Source organism: Eriocheir sinensis, chromosome 60, assembly GCF_024679095.1.
Source record: "Eriocheir sinensis breed Jianghai 21 chromosome 60, ASM2467909v1, whole genome shotgun sequence".
Taxonomy (NCBI): domain Eukaryota; kingdom Metazoa; phylum Arthropoda; class Malacostraca; order Decapoda; family Varunidae; genus Eriocheir; species Eriocheir sinensis.
Window position 1 is genome coordinate 3,930,027 of NC_066568.1, and position 26,932 is coordinate 3,956,958.

Genomic DNA, 26,932 nt, shown 5'->3' on the forward strand with positions numbered 1-26,932 from the left:
AGCGTTAAAACTGTTATTTGTTGATGTTGGTTTGTTTTTTTGCCATAGTTATCGGTCAGAGACTACAAAAATTCAATGCGATGATTACGATGATTTGGTAACACTGCTTCTGCCCCGTGCCCGTATAGCCGGAGTGGGCGTTGACGGACTATTTTTTTTTTACGTCTATGCCTATAACGCCGGTAGGCTTGCTTGAGGGGCCTGGATGGTATTCGGCCCCAGCCCGTCATGGCGCAGGCAAGTGTTTATAGTGGCGCCATCTTCTCTTGGCTCATGCTGCCCCCCGGAACTCCTTGATTCACTTGGACGGTTTCCTCTAGAGTCCGGGTTGATGGGTGGTCTTCAGGACAGCATGTGGATAGCTTTAAGCCACTCGGCGGTGACTGAAAAATCCGAGGTGGTAGCGTGGGGATTCGAACTCGCGTCGTCCATCACGTGTTGAATGTGGGCCCAGCACGCTACCACTCAGCCACCGCCTACCCTATGCAGGTAATGTATGTCGAATCAGTCTCACGGAGTAGGCGCCGGTTAGACACAAAGGGCCAGTCTTACAATCCAGTACATCACGTTTGTAAGCTCCCCAACCAAACACAAAACACGACGAAAAATCCTTGTATAGTGTTTTTTTTTGGGCCTTTTTCGCCGTGCTTTTCAAACGCTAGCACGCTATCGTTGTGAAAACAGGACCAATAATGGCGTCCAAATTTTCGTTGTCGGGACTTACAATCTATCAAGGGACTGTATAGATCACGACATCCAGATATGATTCCGCGTGAACACTTACTATCAAAGGCGTCCATCCGCGATATTATGAAGAATGTTATGATGAGTAATAAATAAACTCACCTGCCTTGTCTCTTTCTCACCTGAGCGTCTCAATGGACAGCATGCATGAGACAGGTAGTAATAATGGTAATAGTAGTAGTAGTAGTAGTAGTAGTATTTTTTTTTTTTTTTTATACGTGAACGCCTATAGCGCCGGGAGGCTTTCTTAAGGGGCCTGGATGGTAGTCGGCCCCAGCCCGTCATGGCGCAGGCAAGTGTTTATAGTGGCGCCATCTTTTCTTGGTAGTAGTAGTAGTCGTAGTAGTAGTAGTAGTAGTAGTAGTAGTAGTAGAAGGAAGAGGAGAAATAGTAGCGGTAGTAAAAGAAGTTATAGCAGTGAAAGAAGTAATAATAGAAGTAGTAGTAGTAGTAGTAGTAGTAGTAGTAGTAGTAGTAGTAGTAGTAGTAGTAGTAGTAGTAGTAGTAGTAGTAGTAGTAGTAACAGTAGTAGTAGTAGTAGTAGTAGTAGTAGTAGTAGTAGTAGTAGTAGTAGTAGTAGTAGTAGTAACAGTAGTAGTAGTAGTAGTAGTAGTAGTAGTAGTAGTAGTAGTAGTAGTAGTAGTAACAGTAGTAGTAGTAGTAGTAGTAGTAGTAGTAGTAGTAGTAGTAGTAGTAGTAGTAGTAGTAGTAGTAGTAGTAGTAGTAGTAGTAGTAGTAGTAACAGTAGTAGTAGTAGTAGTAGTAGTAGTAGCAGCAACGTAAGAACAGCTGACTCATTCTGACTAAGCGTTGTTAGAGATGGAGGTCGGTGGGAAACGCCGACTCTAGTCTGTTTCATCCGTCGGGAATGTTGTTGGATGTGGCACCTGCGCATTTCTAGTTCGTGTATGCATGAAAATCAACTGTTGTGATACACTCAAGCCTATTTTTCAATAATATATTTAAATATTTATGTATACAAAAAACAAGTCAGTCGTTTGCATCGATACTCCAGCATACAGGCACGCGAAAAGACAAGCTTGTGTCAAATAACATGGTCACGTCATGCTCGCACGATCTGTGGTTTTTCAAATTCTTTGACTGATAGCTCATTTCAGGTATAATAAAAGAAATCTGGCTCTGCAAGTGCAAATAAAGGGTATCTTAATAATTTACTGCATGTAAAAAACGATTAATAACAAATAACATGAAAAAGAATAACTGTTGAATGCGATGTTAGGCTATTTCGAGTATAGGCTACCCATGTTATTTACATGCAACACGTCAAAATTCCCCATGTATAAACACTTGCAGAGTCGTATGTCACTTAATTTATGTAGCCTATACCTGAATGAGATGAAATATGAGTATCTGTAAAAGGCTATAGATCATTCGAGTATGATCAGCCTATACTGTTTGATAAACAAGTTGTTCCTTCGTGTGCTTGTATGGTAATTATCGATGAAAATCTTCTGCGTGCGGTTTATATACGATGGCTTGAGGGTTTCTCGTATGCACAAACATTTAAATATATCACTGAAAATATAAAGTTGATCTTCACGCAATCACGAACTCACAATGCGCAGGTGCCACATCTACGTTCGCGAGTGACCAGACGGAATGAAACGCAATGATTAAGATGATGAAGCGTTGCCAGATTCTCTCTCTATCACCCCCCCCCCACCCAACCCCACACACACACGCACGCACGCACACAGGAGAATGATGCAGCACAATATAACACACAAACATGTCACTGAAGGAGAGAGTGGGCGGAGCGATAACGTGCGGGGCGAGGCTGTGGGTACCTCTGCTTGTGCTTCCCGCCCCCGCCTCTCTCCCTCTCTGCCTCACTCCCTCGTCTGCTGTCTTGGTGCAAGGTTGCGTCCTCAGCATATATCCCCAGGTGAGAGATTTACATAGATTTACATAGATATTCGGACCACACAGAGCCTACGGTCCAGAGTATAGGCAGACACACAGCGTTGCCACATCACCTCCAATACATCAATTTCTGTCCTATGTCTCAGCTATTTACTATTTGGTATTGTGTATTAAGTGTTCTGTATGCATTATGTAAGTTTATAGTGCTATGAACGTGTCGCTATCTACAATAATGGCAGAGAGTTGTATAAATTCCATAATTCGTGGCGTTGCTTTCCGACATTGAGAGAGAGAGAGAGAGAGAGAGAGAGAGAGAGAGAGAGAGAGAGAGAGAGAGAGAGAGAGAGAGAGAGAGAGAGAGAGACACACACACACACACACACACACACACACACACACACACACACATACACACACACTAACGCAAATAAGAATAACACAAAGCATTTCCTTGAACCCAGTGTTGAATCACATGTAAGAGAGAGAGAGAGAGAGAGAGAGAGAGAGAGAGAGAGAGAGAGAGAGAGAGAGAGAGAGAGAGAGAGAGAGAGAGAGGTATAGGAACACACACACACACACACACACACACACACACACACACACTAACGCAAATAAGAATAACACAAAGCATTTCCTTGAACCCAGTGTTGAATCATATGTAAGAGAGAGAGAGAGAGAGAGAGAGAGAGAGAGAGAGAGAGAGAGAGAGAGTGAGAGAGATTTCCTTTAAAGCATTAGTTCAGGTTGTTGAACATTAGTAGAGAAAGTGAGCGAAAATTAATGAAAGCTTCAATTAATGAGTTTGCATCATATAAAGTTTTGTCAATTAAGCTCGTTATATTTCCGTATTATTATTACTTTTTTGTAATATAGATTAATACTCTCTCTCTCTCTCTCTCTCTCTCTCTCTCTCGTCTCCCCTTTAATTATATATGTTAATCATGCGTCTCAACCGCTGAAGTGTGTGTGTGTGTGTGTGTGTGTGTGTGTGTGTTGATTCCTATCTTGGAGGTTACGGTGATGAGTGTATTGTTTCAGAGAGAGAGAGAGAGAGAGAGAGAGAGAGAGAGAGAGAGAGAGAGAGAGAGAGAGAGAGAGAGAGAGAGAGAGAGAGAGAGAGACTCACACAAACAATCTATATATCTATCCTTTTATATCTATCTTACTATCTATCTGCCTGTCCATCTACCTGTCTATCTATCTATCTAAGCATCTATGTCTTTAATTACCCTGATCTCTCTACCACACATCTCTGTAACACTTTTTCTCCCCCCCCCCGCAGTGATGGTGTGGCTGGAGGTGGTAGCGGTGGTGGTGGTGGTGGTGGGCGCGGTGTGGGCCTACAGCAAGCACAAGTTCAGGTATTGGGAGGCCCGCGGCGTGCCCTCAGCCCCCTCACCTGTCCCTCTGATCGGCCACATGCACTATATCATTGACACCAAGAAACACGCATGGACCTACATGGATGAGGTGAGGGGATTTAAAGAAAGAAAAAAAGAAAAACAGTTGACTTTGTTTATAATCCCATGTTGTAGGGTTCATCAGGGCTAACAAATGTTATTATACAATGTCATGTCTACAATGCGTGGGTAAGCCAGGAAAACAACTTGAAGAGAACAACAACAACAACAACACTAAGATGGGCACTCTGTTGATCGGTGTCCGCGATGTCGATGAAAAAAAAAAAACATTCACAGCAACCCGACGAATCTTCTCTGCGGCTTTTAAAAAATAGTCGTATAAGTTGAATGAGAGGAGGTAGAGGAGGAAGGGAGGGAAAGGAGGAGGAGGAGATGAGGAAGGGAAGGAAAGTAAGAAGAGAGCCGCAAATTACAGAAGGAAAACAAGGAAGAAAAAAAAGAGGATCAGGTAGAGGAGGAAGAGAACAAGAGGAGGAAGGGAGGGAAAGGAGGAGGAGGAGATGAGGAAGGGAAGGAAAGTAAGAAGAGAGCCGCAAATTATAGAAGGAAAACAAGGAGGAAAAAGAGAGGATCAGGTAGAGGAGGAAGAGAACAGGAGGAGGAAGGGAGGGAAAGGAGGAGGAGGAGATGAGGAAGGGAAGGAAAGTAAGAAGAGAGCCACAAATTATAGAAGGAAAACAAGGAGGAAAAAAAGAGGATCAGGTTGAAGAGGAAGATGAATGAGAGGAGGAAGGGAGGGAAAGGAGGAGGAGGAGATGAGGAAGGGAAGGAAAGTAAGAAGAGAGCCGCAAATTACAGAAGGAAAACAAGGAAGAAAAAAAAGAGGATCAGGTAGAGGAGGAAGAGAACAGGAGGAAGGTAGAGAGGACAAGAAGATGAGGAAGGGAGGAGAAGGAGGATGAGATGAGAAAGAGAAGGAAAGTAGGAAGAGAAAGACAAATTACAGAAGGAAAACAAGGAAGAATAAGAAAGGAGGAAGAGAAGGAAGAGTAGGAAGGAAAGATGAAAATACAAACAAGGTCATTTTTTATCAGCGTTTGGCAATGACGGGACAGAGAAGAGTTGCCGGTTGGTGGATAAAAATATTTGATGTTCTTTTACCTCAATGTCAGATAAGATAGAAGACAACTGACCTATCACAACTCTCTCTCTCTCTCTCTCTCTCTCTCAAAATGTATAGATGACGCTAGACATAAAAGCATCAATTCTACCTTATAATTCCCTGCTGACCTATCACAACTCTCTCTCTCTCTCTCTCTCTCTCTCTCATAACGTGTAGATGACAAATTAGAGTCTATTGGACATAAAAGCATCAATTCTACTTTTAAATTCCTCTTTCGATTTGTATAAACGACTGAAACCTTTTTATTTTTTTTATTAGTTATTGTCGGAGGGAATAGAGGAGTTTAATTTGGTAAGAAGACAAGTTAAATTAGTATATTCACATGCTTAAAAGAATAATTGGTGAAGATTTTTGAACTGAATTGCTTAGAGGAGCTAGGTTAGATTATTACTTGAAGAAAAGTTAGCGAAGAATGATTTTGCAGGACTCGCTTAAAAGGGTAAAATTAGTTGAGTTATATTGAACAGAGACTGAGTTGCAAAAAATGAAAATAAAGAAAAGAAAAATGCAGGAAGAATTATGACGAGGCTGTACATGACTTGAACAGGTGCATAATTTACGTTGCAAAAAATAAAAATAAAGAAAAGAAAAATGCAGGAAGAATTATGAAACGGTACATGACTTGAACAGGTGCATAACTTACGTTGCTAAAAATGAAAATAAAGAAAAGGAAAATGCAGGAAGAATAATGAAGAGGTACATTATTTGAAAAGGTGCATAATTTAAGTTTCAAAAAATAAAAATAAAGAAAAGAAAAATGCAGGAAGAATTATGAAACGGTACATGACTTGAACACGTGCATAACTTAACTTGCTAAAAAGAAAAGAAAATAAAAAAGTGCTGAAAAAAATATGAGTATACAAGACTTGCCGAAAGAAGACAATGTTAGCAGAGTTATGTATACAGGAGTGACTCAGAAGAACTCACCCTGCTTACGCAACAGTTCAAAAGGCAGAGGTGATCAAATTTTCTGTCTATCTGTCTGTTATTTCCATTGTTTCCATCCCTTCAGAGGAGAGGTGAGATAGAAAAGGAAGGGAAATTAGGGGAGGCATAGGTAGAAGAGGATGAAGAAGAGGAAAGTAAGTTGGAAAAGAGGAAAAGTCTTGAGTAGCTATCTCGTCCCTATTCTGTCCTCCTCCCTAATGCAAGAGTTAACCAGTATCTTCATTCCTTCAGTCTTTTCGCTGGTAATTTCTTGAGTAGCTATCTCGTCCCTATTCTGTCCTCCTTCCTAATGCAAGAGTTAACCAGTATCTTCATTCCTTCTGTCTTTTCGTTGGTAATTTCTTGAGTAGCTATCTCGTCCCTAATCTGTCCTCCTTCCAAATGCAAGAGTTAACCAGTATCTTCATTCCTTCAGTCTTTTCGCTGGTAAATTCTTGAGTAGCTATCTCGTCCCTATTCTGTCCTCCTCCCTAATGCAAGAGTTAACCAGTATCTTCATTCCCTCAGTCTTTTCGCTGGTAATTTCTTGAGTAGCTATCTCGTCCCTATTCTGTCCTCCTTCCTAATGCAAGAGTTAACCAGTATCTTCATTCCTTCATTCTTTTCGTTGGTAATTTCTTGAGTAGCTATCTCGTCCCTAATCTGTCCTCCTTCCAAATGCAAGAGTTAACCAGTATCTTCATTCCTTCAGTCTTTTCGCTGGTAAATTCTTGAGTAGCTATCTCGTCCCTATTCTGTCCTCCTTCCAAATGCAAGAGTTAACCAGTATCTTCATTCCTTCAGTCTTTTCGCTGGTAATTTCTTGAGTAGCTATCTCGTCCCTATTCTGTCCTCCTTCCAAATGCAAGAGTTAACCAGTATCTTCATTCCTTCAGTCTTTTCGCTGGTAAATTCTTGAGTAGCTATCTCGTCCCTATTCTGTCCTCCTCCCCAATGCAAGAGTTAACCAGTATCTTCATTCCCTCAGTCTTTTCGCTGGCAAATTCTTGAGTAGCTATCTCGTCCCTATTGTGTCCTCCTTCCCAATGCAAGAGTTAACCAGTATCTTCATTCCCTCAGTCTTTTCGCTGGTAATTTCTTGAGTAGCTATCTCGTCCCTATTCTGTCCTACTTCCTAATGCAAGAGTTAACCAGTATCTTCATTCCTTCAGTCTTTTCGCTGGTAAATTCTTGAGTAGCTATCTCGTCCCTATTCTGTCCTCCTTCCTAATGCAAGAGTTAACCAGTATCTTCATTCCTTCATTCTTTTGGCTGGTAATTTCTTGAGTAGCTATCTCGTCCCTATTCTGTCCTCCTTCCCAATGCAAGAGTTAACCAGTATCTTCATTCCTTCAGTCTTTTCGCTGGTAAATTCTTGAGTAGCTATCTCGTCCCTATTCTGTCCTCCTTCCTAATGCAAGAGTTAACCAGTATCTTCATTCCTTCTGTCTTTTCGCTGGTAAATTCTTGAGTAGCTATCTCGTCCCTATTCTGTCTACCTCCCTAATGCAAGAGTTAACCAGTATCTTCATTCCTTCATTCTTTTCGCTGGTAATTTCTTGAGCAGCCTTCTTTCGTCTATATATCTTCCTTCTTATGACTTCAACGCTCTCAAGAAGAAGGTATAGTTAGTTCTTATGCTGTCCTACTTCCTAATGCAAGAGTCAACCAATATCTTCATTCTTTCATCATTTTCGCTGGTAATTTCTAGAGCTCTATTTACTAGTCTTCCTTCGTCTATGTTTCCTCCTTCCTATGACCTCAACGCTTTTAAAAGGGGAGTATAGTTCGTCATTATGCTGTCCAACTTTCTACTGCAAGAGTTAAACAGTATATCTATTCTTTCATCCCATTAGCTGGTAATTTCTTTCGGCTATGTATCCTCCTTCTTATGACTTCAGCGCTGTCCAACTTTCTATTCGAAGAGCTTAACAGTATCTCCATTCACTGCAGTTCACTGTTAATTTCTGGAGCAGTCTTCCTTTAGTTGATGGGTTAAGCCCCAAAATAAGGCTCTTGACTTCAAGTCATGATGCAAAGGTTTCCTTGTGCATGGAAGTTCCTTAGGGTAATAGAAAAAAAATTATCCAAAGACACAAGTGAGATCTCATTTTGTATATGAAATATAAGCCTTTTAAAAATGGCCGCCGAAAAGACACTAGATCCCATATCTTTGCTTCTTGTATAGCTATAATGACAAAAATGGTGTCAAAGTGTACATTTTTGGGGTCAAGGAATCCATTAAAAAAGTTTTTAAGGTAAAAAAAGCAAACTTTTTCTCTGTGCAATAACTATGAAGGTAAAACATGGAAAAATATGGCTAAAATTTATATTTATAATTTGGACGTTTTTTCCGTCAGGTTGATTTGACATTTTCCTTCAAATGCATTGTGAATAAGCTCTCATATCCTATTCACCTGGATCTTAAGGTTTTGAAACTTTGATGCAGCTGCCTACGGTTATATTATGGTTACCTTTGGATACACTACAAACACAGGCAATTGATAGACAAATTGTTACAAAATGTTTATTGTTTTATGGGTGCAAGTGAAGTGATCCTGAAAAACCTAGGGGAGATATTTTCCCTCAATGCTTAGTGTCTAAACATCACACTGCAGATTTGTATTCAGATATCTGCACCACTGCGAGAACACGAAGCTTTACATCCGCAGAGAGACATGCAAGGCTGCCTCTGCATGCAGCATTGGCACGGTGCCCTACAGTCTGTTTTGCACTGACAAATGACCATCTCTGGCAAATTCTGTGAAATAGTTGGAGTTGTTGTGTAAACAGGGGATGGTGCTGCATCTGCGGAGTCCTGCTGCCATCCCCACTGCAGTGGTGATACTGGAACTGGATCTTTGAACAGTGTTTTTCCACAAACATGTCCAATATGTAATCAAAGACCTTGTTAAAGATAAATGTATATATACAAAGATACAAATATGTGCAGGCATTTTTCTGAGAAATTTGCATGTGATACATTTAAACAAAACTCTTTTACCTGATAAGCTACTCGAAGGAGGTGCTGATGGAGTGCATCACTGCTTGGCCCGATGTTGTTGAAAACACTTCCTTTGTGAATGAAAAGGAAGAGCCTAGCAGCATCCACAGTTGTAATGTTCTCACTGGATACACCATACATCTTTATCACAAATCTCTGAAGTACTGTTGTGTGCCTTTGAATCATATCATATGTAGGACTGGGACCTGACAGCTGTTGCAGAGGCAAGGTAAGTTCAGGCAAGGACTGCCACACAGACCAGGCTGTCCTCTTACCTTTACCAAAAAAAGCTGATGTGGTATCACACCCTGTCATTGCGTGAAATGCTGGTAATGCCATTGCTTTAGATGGTCCAAGACTTTGAGAAATGACATGTGCTGGAATGTACCTGTAGGGAAAAAGAAATGAGTTATTCACTGGCCAAATGAAATACATGCTATATCATAAGTATATCTAATACATTTGAACTGACTGTACCTGAAGTGGCGACCTGTTCCAAAGGCAATCCATAGTTCTTCAATCTTGTTCCCAAGGGTCACGAAGGTGGTAATGCCAAGCACCACAACATCACTGTCATTGCTGCGAACAATCACTTTATGATGTCCAGCAAGGGTAGCTGCAGCCACATGCAGAAATACCCGAGTATCTGCTTCCTCATGTGTGCAAGGAGCTAGTGCATTAAGGTCTATGCCAGCTGGTGAACTTACACAATCCCCAAGCATAGTGGTGAAAAGTTCCTTTCCCTGAAACAAAAAATTGTAAATGTGGGTGTGCCAATGAAGTTGTATTTATTGACTACAGCATTTAGTAAAATGACTCTAGAGATACATCAATTTCTTTATCAATACCTGTGGAAGTTGCATGAGCTTCAAACTTTTGGCCAGCTCCACAAACAACTCCTGCTTGTTCAGGTCAACACGTAGGAAGGCAGCCCAATTTCCCGGAGTTTTGGTTGAGAGAGTAACCCTCCTTCTTGCACCTGTGCCTCTTTGCTCTCGAGTTCCTGACTTCAGACTTGTCTTGGAGTACACATCCCAGACAATATCCACACGCTCATTGGTTTTAAACCAGGAAAGTATGTATGGTGCAAAGACATCTGAGAAATAGCATCCAATGGTCTCTGCACTTCCAGGGCGAAGCATCTGAACAAGGACAGCACCATCCAGCACAGCTGCAGTTGTCACTGGTCTGTGGTTATCAAGATCTCTTGGAACAATGCAGTCTAGAATCTCACTCTTGGTACCATGATGCATTTGTCCCTTCCGAGTGAGAGAAGGTGGATGTGGAGAATTTTCATGTGAGAACACTTCCTCATTAATGTTGCGACCAGAATGAACAGCCAACAGTAGTTGGGTCACTTTTGCTTGCTGGTCCTTGACAACAGCCACCTCTGATTTTTTGTGTGATTGGTCACTGGAAGCCTTGAACAATTTTAGCCTGGTGTGGGTTACTGGAGCGGTGAATGCCTCTTCCTGTGATCTGATTCGCTTGTCAACAAATTCTTGGTATCTCTTGCTTCCAATGTCCTTCACCTTCCTCACATTGTCAACAACGTCTTGGGGCATGATGACTGATTCATCTAAGTCCAGCAGGTCCCCACTGTCCTCCATGAAGGGATTTCCAAGGTCCTCAAAGGCATCCACTAGTGCAAGAACAGCAGTCTGAAAAAAAGGCAAGTACCAATTTACAAATCATGCATATCACTGAAGATCACAAAGGTTTTCTCAAGTTGCAATACACCAGAAAATTACCTTGTAATCAGCTTGAAACTTTCGGTATTGTTCATGGTGCCTCTGTTCTTCTGACTTCTTTGTGCCCTCAAATTCTCGCACTAGGCGTGCCATCTCAGGGCGAACAACCTGCTCCCTGCAAACTGTGGTTGGATCATCCAGGTTCTCAATGACCCCAGCATGATTCTTGAGCCAGTCAATGAGTTGCTCATGCATCTGGTCATGTGGGATCTTGGAGAATGCTCGTCTTGACTTCTGTCCCATAAAGTGACCTTTCTGGAACTCCACAAACAGAGCAGGATGTTTTTCTTCCAGTGTTGCCATATCACGGATATGGATGGGCAAGTTCGAGCATAGTGAGTATGATCCAGTGCAAATACCCATGGCATCAGAGAATCGAGTGTCTCCATGTAGAGAGAGTCTGCTGAGCGACAAGACTTGACAAACTGAAAAGAAAACAGACAAAAATGTGTTTTACATCACAGGATTATGTGGAGGATCCACTCTTAAATAAAGAATATGAATTGGAATAAGGCAAGAAAGAGACATATGACTTGAATAACATTTCTTACTTGAAGAATGAGAAGATCCAGCTCCATGGATTTGAACCAGAATTCTGCTTGGGGCTGTGATGCACAGAGCTCCTTAAGCCATTCATCAAAGGGCTTAGAGATGAGGTAATTTAGCTCACTATCATCGTTTGTTACCTTCTCAATAAACTGATCGTAAGCCTTCTTCATAAGGATATAGAGAGCAGCCACAGACACCTGATGGATGTACCTGGTTCTGCAGATGTGATGAACACCAATAAAAGACTGAGCTTTGCCGCTAGTTGAGATGCCACTATTGGTAAGAGCTGTGGTCCACCCACTGCCATTTAGCCAGTCACCAGACACACTCCACAGCATCTTTTCTGTATGCATTGGACCCAAGGTTACCAGGAAGGAATCCTCACCGAGTTCGGTCTGGGGAAACTTCCACTGAAGTTTTTTGGCCAGCGTAAAGAGTGGTTGATCAGCTACTATGACTGGTGTCTGACCTGGATTTAGGTAGTTGATTGCTTCACAGAGGACTTTCATTGCATGCCAAGCCATAGTGGGGCTTGTAGGGGACTCCGTGAACAATGGCAACATGTAAGACTCGGCAGGGGGGGATGAAACAGGCTCTGTGTTGCTAGCATGATATGCAGCCCATGAGATCCATTCTCCAGCTTCAAGGTTCTCTTTCCCTAGAAGGTTTCTGACTCTCTCCAGCCACTTATATCCTTCTTCAATTATGTTGGTGAGTGGACGGGAGGCTGGATAGGGATGACTGTTGGTATTCAGGGAAGGAACATACAATGTCTCATTATTAGGCAGTGAAACATCCAGATCCATGGTTGTGTAGTGAGATGGCAGAGATTTCACATGCTTCTTCCCCATTTGAACTTGATCCAGAATGTCAATGAGATTTTTAGATTGTTGATAGTCTGAAGAGAAATGCTGCTGAATGCTGATGCAGGTTCCATGGAGGGCTGATGTTGCAGTTGTCGATGACGGGTTATGGTCAACGTTATCAAAACCACCAGTGGTAAACACCCCCTTGACTGCCTGAGGTGGGACCACGACACCAATCTGCTCCCAGTGATTGATCACTGAATTTGCTATATCTGTGCTAAATGTTTTCAGCCGGTCATATGACACACACAGTCCTCGTTGATGCATAGTTTGCACAAGAGATGCACTGCCAGTTTGCAGGTGGAGTTTCATCGCCAGATATAGTGAAGCTGGTGTTTCCCTATCTTTTATGTGGCGTGGCACACTGCCAGGCTTCTTGGATCTGCATCTCACAGAGTTGAATATTATCTGCTGCCCAATGGATGCTGCAACCTGGGATTTCTCAGGTCCAGGGGGTGGCTGATCAATACCTGATCCATCAAGAAGCATGTGTAGGAACGATCTCAGCATAGGAGGGATTGAATCAGCTTCACTGGAGGTTGAAAATGAGCCTGTAAAAGCCTGCTTCATAGGGAGAAACTCTTGCCGGAGGATTTTGGCTGCTCTGAGGATGATGGAGACATCAGTAGATCTGTTGCCTTTTATGTCAATGACAGCTTTGCTAAGGTCATCATCAAACACAAAGGACCAACCACGATTCACTCGCACTGATTTGATGTCTGGAATCAGACGTTCAATATCCTCCCGAAGACGTGTTGTATTGCACTTGATGGATGGAAATCCAAGACCAACAGTGCGCTTGTCATATAGGGCTGTCAAGTCAGCCATTGCCAGTGTTTCTCCTGAGCCACGATAGTTTTCGATGAAGTCAAGTAACTCATTAAGAACATATGCTCTGATGACCTGAGTTTCATTATTTTCATTTGTGTCACATCCAACAGTTTCTGCTTTTCTATAGAGCCTTGTAAGGCATGCACGATGATAAACAGCATCAATGGCAACCATGTCACCAGCAGCTAGTTTAGCCAAGAGACTCCTGTCACCAACCACTTGAGCACATTCTTTTACTTTTCTATCTAACCCAAGGGTGGCAGCTCTCCTTAGTTCCTTTTTGTTGCCCACTTCACCACAGAAGATACATGATGTGTTGACTGGTGCACAGAATGATGTTGAAGGCATGGATGAAGCTTGTGTGGTTGACTTGGCACCACTGCTGAGGCGTCGTGTTTTTACTGGGCTAATGGACTCTTCGTGCTTTTTCTTGCTCTCTCAACTTTTTGATTGTCAGTGGCATTCCTGCAACTTTTGTGCCATACTACAGAATTAGACATCATCAACTGTACTACATTCTGAGCACCACCACCACCATCACCCATGCTACTACCACTAACACCGCCACCACTATAGTCATGCACTACAATGAAATCAGGCAATTCACCTAATTCCTTCAGCTCCTGAATGTTATCTGTAACTTCTTTATAACATGCATATAGTTTTCAGGATTATTTCTCAGCTTTATAGATGATGAGGGTTTAAAGTCTTTTCATTGCTTTTCTCTAACTGACATATAAAGCATAAACTCCAGTCACGAGTGCCCGTGATGCCAGTTGTGCTTTTGGACTTGCTCATGGTGAAAGGAAAGTCTTAAGTACTAATCTGAAACAAAAGATACCGAACATGAGATGGACAAAATGATACATAACACACTTTTATGAAAATGAGAAGAAACATAAAGGCTCACGAGAATATATATGAATAATTGGACCGATAATACTTAAAATTTTACTGATGTTTCATACAGCATTATGCCTATGACTGTCATGGTAGGGAGACAACTATTATTTTTTATGCTCTGAAACTCTTTTTAATGGATTCCTTGACCCCAAAAATGTACACTTTGACACCATTTTTGTCATTATAGCTATAATAGAAGCAAAGATATGGGATCTAGTGTCTTTTCGGCGGCCATTTTTAAAAGGCTTATATTTCATATACAAAATGAGATCTCACTTGTGTCTTTGGATATTTTTTTTTCTATTACCCTAAGGAACTTCCATGCACAAGGAAACCTTTGCATCATGACTTGAAGTCAAAAGTGTCTTAACCCACCCACTACTTCGTCTGTGTTTCAACGCTTTCAAGAGAGTATCAAGACGCTTCTGCAGCCGAAACTCTATGGTGTTGGAACCTTTTCCCTCCTCGTTTCGTAGGATCACCGTGTTGAGATCCATTTTCCTTCTATTATGTTTTCTTTATGGCAAGTTTCCTTTGTTGTAAAAAAAGGTTACAGAGAAACGGGTTGATCAGGAGAAATAACAAACGAATATGAACTTATGGCAAAATATATACACGAGGAGTTTTTGTGAGTTCTTGTTGAAAAGATTGTAAGATTAGTGGCGGACTTGGACGAACTCAGAGTCATGCTTATACGTGACATCAAGGTGAAGGGTGATTAGATTGTGGGAGATTACGTGACTGATAGCAGCGAGATATGTACCCACACTAACCAGCCCACTACACCTCCCCCTTCCTCCTCCTCGTCCTCCTACTACTATTACTACTACTACTACTATTACTACTACTACTACTGTTGGTGCGACGCTGATCTGCTGACGTCGTTATCACCAGACATAATACTGATTGACTGATTGATAGTTTATTGTTTACATGTATTTGTATGTGTAAGAAAAAAGTGTATTCTATTGTTTTTTTTTAATGAATTCTCTTGTCTTTAGCTTTGTTATGTGGAAGTTACCCAACCTGTTTGCTGAAAGGAGTGCACGGCTTGCGACATTTTGGGAGAGGTGGCGAACGCGAATTCCTTTACTGAGACGGAGCATACCTCTACTTAACGACCTTTACTAACACTACCTTTATTACCATTACTACTTCTACTACTACTACTACTTCTACTGATGTGGGGGATATTTATACTTCTGAATGGATCCACCGCTGCCACCAGTTTTTTTTTTTTTTTTTTACAGCAAAGGAGACAGTTCAAGGGCACAAAAAAAGTAAACATTAATAAAAAAAAAGCCCGCTACTCGCTGCTCCTAAAAAGAATCCAAAGAGGTGGCCGAAAGATAGGTCAGTTTCGGGAGGAGAGGTGTTGTGTTCTTTCCTCTTCTTGAAGCACATGAGAAATTTGTCTGTTCAAAAGATCATGGTTGGTATTTTAAGACACTTTTGCTTCTCAGATCAGCTATTTCTAAAGGTCAAAGAGGGGGTTAGTCGGGTTCTAATGAGTGTTTCTTCAGGTTCACGGTGCAGAGGAAGGGTCAGACTACCAGCATGGTCATAAAACTACTCCTGGAAATGCTCAAAACTCCTACGAAAGCCTTGTCAAATATGTGTTTCTTTAGGTTCACGGTGCAGAGGAAGGGTCAAACTACCACCATGGTCATAAAACTACTCCTGGAAATGCTCAAAACTCCCACGAAAGCCTTGTCAAATATATGTTTCTTTAGGTTCACGTTGCAGAGGAAGGGTCAAACTACCAGCATGGTCATAAAACTACTCCTGGAAATGCTCAAAACTCCTACGAAAGCCTTGTCAAATATGTGTTTCTTTAGGTTCACGGTGCAGAGGAAGGGTCAAACTACCACCATGGTCATAAAACTACTCCTGGAAATGCTCAAAACTCCCACGAAAGCCTTGTCAAATATGTGTTTCTTTAGGTTCACGGTGCAGAGGAAGGGTCAAACTACCACCATGGTCATAAAACTACTCCTGGAAATGCTCAAAACTCCTACGAAAGCCTTGTCAAATATGTGTTCTTGGGCGGCCAAATGTTTTATAATACGACCCCATCTTTCTCCCTACATTCCGTCCGGGATTGTCACCACCGCCACCTTCCTCGTTTCAGCTGTACCGGAAGCACGGCGCCGACAAAATGATGGGCATGTACGACCTTCTCTCACCTCGCCTGGTTGTGGGTGACCCCGAGCTGCTGAAGGGCGTGCTGGTGAGGGACTTCGACCACTTCGTTGACCGCCGCACCGTCAAATTCACCACAGAACAAGACGAGATCTACAACGAGATCCTGACCATTACCACAGGCGACCACTGGAAGGGGGTCAGGTCCGTTCTGTCGCCCTCCTTCACCTCAGGGCGGCTCAAGAACATGTTCCCGCTGGTTGAGGAGAAAGCCGACGCGTTGGTCTCTTACATACACCGCCAGATCAAAACAGAGCCGTCGGTGAAGATCAAACAGACCTTCGGACTGTACACTCTGGAAGTGATCTCGTCCTGCGCCTTCGGCATGGAGACCAACACGCTCTCTGCCGGCAGCTCGGTCTTCAACGATAAAGTCGAGAAGATGCTGACCAACTCCGTGTGGGCAATGATCAAGTTTATCGGGTTTGTGGTGTTTCCGTCGCTGTACAGAATGCTGAAGATCAACATGTCCTCTCCAGAAACGCCATTCTTCCAGCGGGTGGTGGAGGAGACCATCAGGAAGCGGGAGGAAGGGGCCGCGCGAGGAGACTTCCTGGACATCATGATGGAGGCGCGCCGGGAACAGAAAGACCCCAATGCCAAGGCGCCCAAATACAGTAAGTGGCGGTGTTGTTTGCTCGTGTTCATTTTGGTTTGTACTATGTGGCTGTGGCGTTTATTTTCGTTTATTTTTGTTTTTCGTTTATTCATATTTTTCACGTTAGGAACAGAAAGACCCGAATGTTGTGAGAGCCAAAGTGTTTGAAAATACGGGTGTTATTTGTCACACGCCCAAGTGGTAACATTATGGCCGCTGCTAGTAATGATACTCAACCCCCCCCCCTTCAGCCCTGGAGAACAAGACGGTGGTGGCCAACTCGCTGCTGTTCATCCTAGCCGGCTACGACACCACCGCCACCACCCTCTCCTTCGTGGTGTTCCACCTGGCCAGGTACAAGACCTACCAGGACCAGGTGAGGCAGGAACTGCTCACCCTCATCAAGGAGCACGGGACGCTCACCTACCAGGGCGTGATGGAGGCGCAGATGCTGGACGCCGTCATCTCAGGTGTGTGAGAGGGAAAGGGAGGATGGGGGAGGTTTGTGTGGTGTGCCATTCATCAAGGGTCTGCTCAAGTGCTGGATCATCAACCACTACCCTTCCAAAAGACCTTGAAGCTGCATATTGGCTGATCTTCGGGTACCACGGGAACTTCATACCCGAACACACCATGGAGTAATTATACTGACCCGTTCGATGTGGAAAGCTTTACAAACTCTCTAGTGGGGTGCCTTTTTAGCTGAATGGTAAGTCGGTGGGTTCCCGTCTGGTTGGTCCCGTGTTCAATACCCAGGGTTGGAAACTTTTATTTCTCTCTTTTCAGACTAGATCAATTTCTCGCGTGTTTCGTGACACTGAGACCTCATATTTAAGGGGGGCGGCTACTCCTCCTGCGCATATGGTACGTCCAATAGCTTTGAAATCTTCGTATGTTGTTTGTTGGTGTAAATGTAAGATATTCTGTGAATTTCATTAAATTCGGGTGAAGTTTAGGAGAGACTCAAGCAAAGCGTTATTTTTTTTGTTTTGTTTTGTTTCATAGACCTAATTTTTCAGTTAATTTCTTTGAAAAAATATCAGAGAAACTTTGTTTACCTATCTACATTTTCCAGCTAGAAATTTATAGATTTTTTGTTTTGTCTTCGAAAATATGAAACTACAATTTTTTTGTCACTTATAATTTTCTCCACTGTGTGTCCTGTTTTCTTTTGACATTTTTTGAAATTTTATAGCGGGCAAAAATTGTCCTTTAGTTGTAGTTTTAAATGATACCTAACAAAAGTCGGTCAGACGTTTTACCGATTTTGTGAAATTTTTTGAAGTGTAAAAAACTACTTTTCGAGATATTGGCTCCTAAAGATTTTTTTTTCCATTTCTCCCTGTCTTGCCATTTGTATTTATCTGATTGGCATGAAATTTTCACATATTATTGTGTGTACCTTGTTGACTTACTGGAGAATGATAAGGAATCTGGTCCCCCTTTATAAAAAAGTTTTAATCAAAGGTGAGGGTGTCAGAAGGTCAAGGTGTTCCTGCATGACCGTACTGGGCAATTCTGTCTCTCGAACAGTGTTTGTAGCTTTTTTTGGTTGCCTTGCGCTTGTAAAATCATTTGTAAGGACGTTTTTTCGGCTAGAGTGGAGGGAAAATTGCAACGTACCTCACTCGTTTGTGTCGAACGAGGCACTGCAGTGCCGAGCGGCTCGCCGCTTCCTCCCTTCTCCCAGCGCAGCGGGCCGCGCGGAATATGAGGATCACAAGTGGCAAAATTTACTGATAAAAAAATATTCTAATGCAATTTTACGTATATAAAAGCATTGAATGATACTGCATATGTTGACGCGTGTGTCTGGCTATGACGCAACAGCGCGGGACATTTAAAAATGGTCTCCAGCGGGGAGGGGTTTTAATTTTACGAAAACAAACTCTACCACACGGCAGTTTACCCTTTCAAGGGCCTTTTGAGCTAAAAACCTCTACTAATCCGATTTTAAATTTATTCCTAGAAAAATACCCCGTAGCCGCCCCCCTTAATGATAGGGAATGTCCCGCATTACACTGGTGGCAGCGGTGGGATCCTCTCCTGCTAAGGATGTCCTGTGTTGGGAACAGTATGATGGGTGGTCCAGTCTCTCAGAGGAGTTTAATGTAATATGTAAGATGAAGAATTTGAGTAAACACACAAAAATTGGTCCGAATCGAAGGGGAAAACAGCTTAGTGACCCGTCCGATGCAAGAAGCACGGAAACCCCTTAGCTAGTGGGGCGCCTCTTTAGCTGAGTGATAGAGAGATCGCCTCCCGTCTGGCTGGTCGCGGGTTCAAGCTCCGGCGTCGGATATTTGCATTTTATTTGATACAACAACTGCTACTACTTATTGGCTAGATACCACCACCACCACCACCACCACCACCACCACTACTGCTATTAATGATTTTCCATTCCTTATTCCTTATTCCTTATTCCTTCTTTCAGAGGCTCTTCGCATGACGCCACCTGCCCATGTGACCGAACGTGTGTGTACCAAAGATTACAGGTGAGAGAGAGAGAGAGAGAGAGAGAGAGAGAGAGAGAGAGAGAGAGAGAGAGAGAGAGAGAGAGAGAGAGAGTGTATGTTGCATTTGTTATCTTTCTTCATTTCGTCTTCCGTGTCGTATTTAGTCATTTCTCTTATCTCCTCCTCCTCCTCCCCATCCTCCCACCGTTGCCAGATTATCGTACTCAAAGCCTCGTATTTACCGGTTTCTGAGCCATAGCTATTGTCAAAAAACACCAATAATTAACCATTTTAATGATAACTATATGTGAAGGCAGTTATTGGGGTCGAAGAGGCAGTTTTTGGGTCGGAAATCGGCAAACATAAAAAGCTAAGTACGACAATCTGGCAAAAAAGCTGAGTACGACAATCTGGCAAAAAAGCTGAGTACGACAATCTGGCAAAAAAGCTGAGTACGACAATCTGGCAAAAAAGCTGAGTACGACAATCTGGCAAAAAAGCTGAGTACGACAATCTGGCAAAAAAGCTGAGTACGACAATCTGGCAGCGTTGCATCCTCCTCCTTTATAACCAGCCTCAGCAGCAACCATTGTCTCCATTCTCCATCACTCACGCACTTCTCCCCATTCTTCTTGCTCCTCACACACTCTGTCACTCAACCTAACACATGCATCCACTCACACACACTCCTTGCCTGTTGCTCCTTGTGACGCGCTGGGCCGCCGCTGGTGTCCAAGATTGCCAGATTGTCGTACTCAGCCCTATGTTTGCCGATTTCCGACACAAAACTGCCACCTCGACCCCAATAACTGCCTTCATATATATTTATCGTTAAAATGGTTAATTATTGGTGTTTTTTGGATATAGCTATGGCTCAGAAACCGGTAAATACGAGTAACTGAGTACGATAATCTGGCCCGCCGGTTGTGTCCAAGGCTCCAGCCAGGCGTCACTCGGGGCAGATGGCGCCCTTCCACTCACCCAGTAGAGCTGCTCCTTGAGTTACGACATATACGACTTAAGGGGTTATTACACTGGGCAAATTTTCCGTGGATCTTCAGTCAAACCACGATCTCCGCTGGCGTGATCCTTATATTTCCGTGGTTTTCTGACGTGTCCACGATCTTTTATTTTTTATTTTTACAACAAAGGAGACAGCTCAAGGGCACTAAACAAGGAAACAATAATGATAATAATAAAAAGCCCGCTACTCGCTGCTCCTACAAAAAAGAATCAAAAGAGGTGGCCGAAAGAGAGGTCAATTTCGGGAGGAGAGGCGTCCTTGCAAAGCTACGGTAGATTTCCCCAAAGGACGACGGTGTTACTTACCATCATCATCATCAGCATGTCATGAGGAGAGAGGAAGGGAGTTGTGAAAGGCAGATAATGGACGTGGAAGTAGATGGCAGAAGGAAGAGAGGAAGACCCAGGACGAGATGGAAGGACTGTGTTGTGGCGGGCGGCAGGGAGAAGAACTTGGACCTAGAAGTGGCGGAGGGCAGGGAGAAGAACTTGGACCTTGAAGTGGCGGAGGACAGGGAGAAGAACTTGGACCTAGAAGTGGTGGAGGGCAGGGAGAAGAACTTGGACCTTGAAGTGGCGGAGGACAGGGAGAAGAACTTGGACCTAGAAGTGGCGGAGGGCAGGGAGAAGAACTTGGACCTTGAAGTGGCGGAGGACAGGGAGAAGAACTTGGACCTAGAAGTGGCGGAGGGCAGGGAGAAGAACTTGGACCTTGAAGTGGCGGAGGACAGGGAGAAGAACTTGGACCTAGAAGTGGTGGAGGACAGGGAGAAGAACTTGGACCTTGAAGTGGCGGACGACAGGGAGAAGAACTTGGACCTTGAAGTGGCGGAGGACAGGGAGAAGAACTTGGACCTTGAAGTGGCGGAGGACAGGGAGAAGAACTTGGACCTAGAAGTGGCGGAGGGCAGGGAGAAGAACTTGGACCTTGAAGTGGCGGAGGACAGGGAGAAGAACTTGGACCTTGAAGTGGCGGACGACAGGGAGAAGAACTTGGACCTTGAAGTGGCGGACGACAGGGAGAAGAACTTGGACCTTGAAGTGGCGGACGACAGGGAGAAGAACTTGGACCTAGAAGTGGCGGACGACAGGGAGAAGAACTTGGACCTTGAAGTGGCGGAGGACAGGGAGAAGAACTTGGACCTTGAAGTGGCGGAGGACAGGGAGAAGAACTTGGACCTTGAAGTGGCGGAGGACAGGGAGAAGAACTTGGACCTTGAAGTGGCGGAGGACAGGGAGAAGAACTTGGACCTTGAAGTGGCGGAGGACAGGGAGAAGAACTTGGACCTTGAAGTGGCGGACGACAGGGAGAAGAACTTGGACCTTGAAGTGGCGGACGACAGGGAGAAGAACTTGGACCTAGAAGTGGCGGAGGACAGGGAGAAGAACTTGGACCTTGAAGTGGCGGAGGACAGGGAGAAGAACTTGGACCTTGAAGTGGCGGACGACAGGGAGAAGACCTTGGACCTTGAAGTGGCGGAGGACAGGGTTAGATGGAGGAGACTCATCAAGAACAGCGACCCCGTATAGAAACGGGATAATAATGCTGCGGAAGATCATCATCATCATCAGCAATAACAAGAAACAAATGAAAACCACGCTGACGGAAATCGTGGTTTGACTGAAGATCCACGGAAAATATACCCAGTGTTTTATTTGTTTTTTTTACGTCTATGCCTATAGCGCCGGTAGGCTTGCTTGAGGGGCCTGGATGGTATTCGACCCCAGCCCGTCATGGAGCAGGCAAGTGTTTATAGTGGCGCCATCTTCTCTTGGCTCATGCTGCCCCCCGGAACTCCTTGATTCACTTGACGGTTTTCTCTAGAGTCCGGGTTGCTGGGTGGTCTTCAGGACAGCATGTGGGTAGTTTTAAGCCACTCGGCGGTGACTGAAAAATCCCAGGTGGTAGCGTGGGGATTCGAACTCGCGTCGTCCATCACGTTTTGAATGTGGGCCCAGCACGCTACCACTCAGCCACCGCCTACCCAAAAGTGTAACAGCCCCTTTACGCCCGATAGCAATTACGACCAGTTTGTCACCTTTGTGTCTCCCTGGCAGGATCCCGGACAGTAACGTCACCCTGAAGGAGGGGACCGTGGTGACCGTGCCCATCTGGTCCCTGCACCATGACCCGCGGTACTGGGAGCAGCCCGGCAGCTTCATCCCCGAGCGGTTCCTTCCCGAGAACAAGGACAAGATAGTCCACGGAACCTACATGCCCTTCGGACTCGGCCCCAGGAACTGCATTGGTGAGTGAGGGACACATATTAACAAGAAGAAGGTTCAAGCTACCACCAGATCCCTAAAACTTTCCCTGGAAATCCCCACAAGTCCTACGATAGCCTTGTCAAACACGTGTGCTTGGGCGCCGAAGTGTTGACAGGTATGGAGTTTTCTTTCTTCCTCCACCTCCCTCTCTCACCTCCCTCTCTCACCTCCCTCTCTCACCTCCCTCTCTCCCTCCCCAGGCATGCGGTTCGCCCTCATGGAAGTCAAGCTCGCCCTCGCCAAGCTCCTCCTCTCCTTCGAGCTGTCGTGCGTACCTGGCGAAGGTGAGCTCAGGTGTGACCCCGCGCCCGGCCTGATGAAGCCCTCCCTCGACACCAGACTCATCTTCACACCTGTGGCCTGACGAGGAGCACAGGTACACCGGGAGGAAGGGAGAGAAAGTGAAAGTGATGAAGGGAAGGAACGGATAAAAGGAAAATGAAGGAGAAAATGGAGGAGGAGAGGAAAAAGAGAGAATTCAAGAACAGATGATATTGGACAGGTATATGAGTAGGTGTGTGGAGAGGTTAATTAGAAGGGTATGTGGATAGGTTAATTAGGAAAGTATGTGGATAGGTTAATTAGGAAAGTATGTGGATAGGTTAATTAGGAAAGTATGTGGATAGGTTAATTAGGAAAGTATGTGGATAGGTTAATTAGGAAAGTATGTGGATAGGTTAATTAGGAAAGTATGTGGATAGGTTAATTAGGAAAGTATGTGGATAGGTTAATTAGAAAGGTATGTGGATAGGTTAATTAGGAAAGTATGTGGATAGGTTAATTAGAAAGGTATGTGGATAGGTTAATTAGGAAAGTATGTGGATAGGTTAATTAGGAAAGTATGTGGAGAGGTTAATTAGGAAAGTATGTGGATAGGTTAATTAGGAAAGTATGTGGATAGGTTAATTAGGAAAGTATGTGGATAGGTTAATTAGGAAAGTATGTGGATAGGTTAATTAGGAAAGTATGTGGATAGGTTAATTAGGAAAGTATGTGGAGAGGTTAATTAGGAAAGTATGTGGATAGGTTAATTAGGAAAGTATGTGGATAGGTTAATTAGGAAAGTATGTGGATAGGTTAATTAGGAAAGTATGTGGAGAGGTTAATTAGGAAAGTATGTGGATAGGTTAATTAGGAAAGTATGTGGATAGGTTAATTAGGAAAGTATGTGGATAGGTTAATTAGGAAAGTATGTGGATAGGTTAATTAGGAAAGTATGTGGATAGGTTAATTAGGAAAGTATGTGGATAGGTTAATTAGGAAAGTATATGGATAGGTGTGTAGGGAGGTGGTGGATGGATAGGAGTGTGAGTGTTAGGTGAGGATGTGAACATTTGAGTGTGGGAGAGGATAGAACAAAATAGGAAGCTAAAGATGGGTTAACAGACAGACAAACAGACATATATACAGACACAGACAAACACACCGGTACACAGATAAACACTGACAGACAAACAGACAGATATGCAGACACAAACACACAGATTCACAGATAAACACAGACAGACAAACAGACAGATATGCAGACACAAACACACAGATTCACAGATAAACACAGACAGACAAACAGACAGATATGCAGACACAAACACACAGATTCACAGATAAACACTGACAGACAAACAGACAGATATGCAGACACAAACACACAGATTCACAGATAAACACAGACAGACAAACAGACAGATATGCAGACACAAACACACAGATTCACAGATAAACACAGACAGACAAACAGACAGATATACAGACACAAACACACAGATTCACAGATAAACACAGACAGACAAACAGACAGATATACAGACACAAACACACAGATTCACAGATAAACACAGACAGACAAACAGACAGATATACAGACACAGACAAACACACCGGTACACAGATAAACACAGACAGACAAACAGACAGATATACAGACACAGACAAACACACCGGTACACAGATAAACACAGACAGACAAACAGACAGATATACAGACACAGACAAACACACCGATACACAGATAAACACAGACAGACAAACAGACAGATATACAGACACAGACAAACACACCGGTACACAGATAAACACAGACAGACAAACAGACAGATATACAGACACAAACACACAGATTCACAGATAAACACAGACAGACAAACAGACAGATATACAGACACAAACACACAGATTCACAGATAAACACAGACAGACAAACAGACAGATATACAGACACAGACAAATACACAGATTCACAGATAAACACAGACAGACAAACGAACATAAACACAGACAAACACACAAACACGTCAACGGAAAAACAGACAGACAGGCAAGGAGATAAAACAAACAGAAATAAAGACAAACCATAAGAAAAACAGACAATTAAACAGAACAGACAAATGTACACACAAACACACACACAGGTAGACAGACAGACAGACAGACACAATCAAACCGAAGAAGACAAAAAAAAAAAACACGTAGAATTAAAAAAAAATTAACATGCATTCCACAATATTAACAAAAGGTAGAAAACAAATACAATAGTCGTGATAGTATAAGTAATAGTTTGTGTGATTTGGTAGTAGTAGTAGTAGTAGTAGTAGTAGTAATGGGAACGAGAGAGGCGGAAAAAGTAGAAGGAAACAGGAAGGAAAGTAAAGAAAAGATAGAGGGAGAAAAGAAGAAAATAACGAAGAAGAAGAAGAAGAAAAAGAACCACAACAAAAAAAAGAGAAGAAAAAAGAGAGTAAGAGGAAATTGAAAATACAAAATACAAAGAAGAAAGAAAGGAAAAAGAAGAGGAGGTGGAGGAGGAGGAGGAGGAGGAGGAAGAACAACTGAGGGTAAAAGAAGAAAAGGGTGAAGAAAAGAAGAAAAAAAGAAAGAGAAGAAGGAGGAAATTGAAATACGCAACAAAACGAAGAAGAAAAAGGAAAATGAAGAAGAAAAAGAAGAGGAGGAGGAGGAGGAGGAGGAACAACTGAGGATAAAAGAAGAAATGGAAGAAGAAAAAGAAGAAAAAAGAAAGAGAAAAAGGAGGAAATTGAAAATACGCAACAAAACGAAGAAGAAAGAAAAGAAAATGAAGAAAAATGCAAAGGATTAGGAGGAGGAGAAACACCTGAGGGTAAAAGAAGAAAAGGATGAAGAAAAGAAGAAAAAAAGAAAGAGAAAAAGGAGGAAATTGAAAATACGCAACAAAACGAAGAAGAAAAAGGAAAATGAAGAAGAAAAAGAAGAGGAGGAGGAGGAGGAGGAACAACTGAGGGTAAAAGAAGAAAAGGAAGAAGAAAAAGAAGAAAAAAAAGAAAGAAAAGAAGGAGGAAACTGAAAATACGCAACAAAACGAAGAAGAAAGAAAAGAAAATGAAGAAAAATGCAAAGGATTAGGAGGAGGAGAAACAACTGAGGGTAAAAGAAGAAGAAAAGGAAGAAGAAAAAGAAGAAAAAAGAAAGAGAAAAAGGAGGAAATTGAAAATACGCAACAAAACGAGGAAGAAAGAAAAGAAAATGAAGAAAAATGCAAAGGATTAGGAGGAGGAGAAACAACTGAGGGTAAAAGAAGAAGAAAAGGAAGAAGAAAAAGAAGAAAAAAGAAAGAAAAGAAGGAGGAAACTGAAAATACGCAACAAAACGAAGAAGAAAGAAAAGAAAATGAAGAAAAATGAAGAGGAGGAGGAGGAGGAACAGACGAGGGCAAAAGAAGAAGAAAAGGAAGAAGAAAAAGAAGAAAACAGATAAAGAAAAAAAGAAAAAGCAGAGGAGGAATATGAATGGTAAAGAATAGATAAAAATGGAAATAATTAGTAAAAAAAAAATAATAATAATAATAATAATAATAATAATAATAATAATAATAATAATAATAATAATAATAATAATAATAATAAAAGGCATTCATATATAGATTAAATAAAATAACGTGATATAGGCCTACATGGTTTTACTTAAATCTTCAGTCTACTTTTGACGAAGAGAAAAAAAAATGAATAAAAATGATTGAATACATGAATAAGGAAATGAATAAAATGAGTAAAACAAAATAATTACTCCAAAAATGTTGCCTTTTTTTCACCTGCTGCCCTGAGTGACCGAAATCAGACAGGTAGAAGTAGTAGTAGTAGTAGTAGTAGTAGTAGTAGTAGTAGTAGTAGTAGTAGTAGTAGTAGTAGTAGTAGTAGTAGTAGTGGGCTTCATGGATAGACATTTGGGTAGTAAGAGAGAGAACTGGTCTCTCTCTCTCTCTCTCTCTCTCTCTCTCTCTTTCCATGTTTGTGGGTATCTCTCTCTCTCTCTCTCTCTCGACAGGTATGCAAAAGTAATTATTGAGAAAAGAAAAGAATGAAAAGAATGAAGAAGAGAATAGAAAGAGAGAAACAAGAAAGAAAAGG

The 26,932-nt window shown here is 42.6% G+C and overlaps 3 protein-coding genes across 101 annotated transcripts; 1 reads left to right on the plus strand and 2 right to left on the minus strand.

Annotated features, from left to right (window-relative positions):
* Positions 1 to 2,495: 2,495 nt before the first annotated feature.
* Positions 2,496 to 24,784, plus strand: LOC126985756 (cytochrome P450 3A11-like). Of its 50 annotated transcripts, none has more exons than XM_050841048.1 (12): positions 2,496 to 2,650; positions 3,911 to 4,098; positions 16,135 to 16,822; positions 17,055 to 17,273; positions 19,241 to 19,301; positions 22,344 to 22,534; positions 22,754 to 23,079; positions 23,130 to 23,254; positions 23,405 to 23,554; positions 23,630 to 23,754; positions 23,830 to 23,981; positions 24,150 to 24,386. In XM_050841048.1, exons 2-7 carry the CDS (start codon positions 3,913 to 3,915, stop codon positions 22,915 to 22,917), a joined length of 1,509 nt encoding a protein of 502 aa, XP_050697005.1. In that variant the 5' UTR covers positions 2,496 to 2,650; positions 3,911 to 3,912; the 3' UTR covers positions 22,918 to 23,079; positions 23,130 to 23,254; positions 23,405 to 23,554; positions 23,630 to 23,754; positions 23,830 to 23,981; positions 24,150 to 24,386. The 50 variants fall into 50 exon arrangements, with proteins under 50 accessions (XP_050697005.1, XP_050697011.1, XP_050697016.1 ...); XM_050841054.1 differs by having other exon boundaries at positions 23,180 to 23,254; XM_050841059.1 differs by having other exon boundaries at positions 23,205 to 23,254.
* On the minus strand, positions 19,312 to 22,336 carry LOC126985765 (uncharacterized). 50 transcript variants are annotated; one of them, XM_050841145.1, is made up of 7 exons: positions 21,681 to 22,336; positions 21,609 to 21,644; positions 21,393 to 21,428; positions 21,213 to 21,356; positions 21,069 to 21,176; positions 20,853 to 20,960; positions 19,312 to 20,816 (listed from the first exon to the last, which is right to left on the minus strand). In XM_050841145.1, exons 1-7 carry the CDS (start codon positions 21,791 to 21,793, stop codon positions 20,603 to 20,605), a joined length of 759 nt encoding a protein of 252 aa, XP_050697102.1. In that variant the 5' UTR covers positions 21,794 to 22,336; the 3' UTR covers positions 19,312 to 20,602. The 50 variants fall into 50 exon arrangements, with proteins under 50 accessions (XP_050697102.1, XP_050697104.1, XP_050697106.1 ...); XM_050841147.1 differs by lacking the exon at positions 21,393 to 21,428 and adding an exon at positions 21,429 to 21,464; XM_050841149.1 differs by lacking the exon at positions 21,393 to 21,428 and adding an exon at positions 21,465 to 21,500.
* LOC126985764 (NADH-ubiquinone oxidoreductase chain 5-like) lies at positions 24,473 to 26,616 on the minus strand. The gene is made up of 2 exons (XM_050841096.1): positions 25,663 to 26,616; positions 24,473 to 25,378 (listed from the first exon to the last, which is right to left on the minus strand). The coding sequence occupies exons 1-2, from the start codon at positions 26,436 to 26,438 to the stop codon at positions 25,036 to 25,038; spliced, it is 1,119 nt and encodes a 372-aa protein (XP_050697053.1). The 5' UTR covers positions 26,439 to 26,616; the 3' UTR covers positions 24,473 to 25,035.
* Positions 26,617 to 26,932: the final 316 nt, after the last annotated feature.

What these genes read in the sequence shown, in the direction of transcription:
- LOC126985756 (XM_050841082.1), top strand. Translation starts at nt 3,913, where the DNA reads ATGGTGTGGCTGGAGGTGGTAGCGGTGGTGGTGGTGGTGGTGGGCGCG. An exon ending in TGCCAAGGCGCCCAAATACA is followed by an intron (nt 16,823 to 17,054) that starts GTAAGTGGCGGT and finishes CCCCCCCTTCAG; the next exon opens with CCCTGGAGAACAAGACGGTG. An exon ending in CGGCCCCAGGAACTGCATTG is followed by an intron (nt 22,535 to 22,753) that starts GTGAGTGAGGGA and finishes CTCCCTCCCCAG; the next exon opens with GCATGCGGTTCGCCCTCATG.
- LOC126985765 (XM_050841098.1), bottom strand. Translation starts at nt 21,793, where the DNA reads ATGAGTCTCCTCCATCTAACCCTGTCCTCCGCCACTTCAAGGTCCAAG. An exon ending in CTGTCCTCCGCCACTTCAAG is followed by an intron (nt 21,177 to 21,212) that starts GTCCAAGTTCTT and finishes CGCCACTTCTAG; the next exon opens with GTCCAAGTTCTTCTCCCTGT. An exon ending in CTGTCGTCCGCCACTTCAAG is followed by an intron (nt 20,961 to 21,068) that starts GTCCAAGTTCTT and finishes CGCCACTTCTAG; the next exon opens with GTCCAAGTTCTTCTCCCTGT.
- LOC126985764 (XM_050841096.1), bottom strand. Translation starts at nt 26,438, where the DNA reads ATGCCTTTTATTATTATTATTATTATTATTATTATTATTATTATTATT. An exon ending in TTTTCTTCTTTTACCCTCAG is followed by an intron (nt 25,379 to 25,662) that starts GTGTTTCTCCTC and finishes TTTTACCCTCAG; the next exon opens with TTGTTCTTCCTCCTCCTCCT.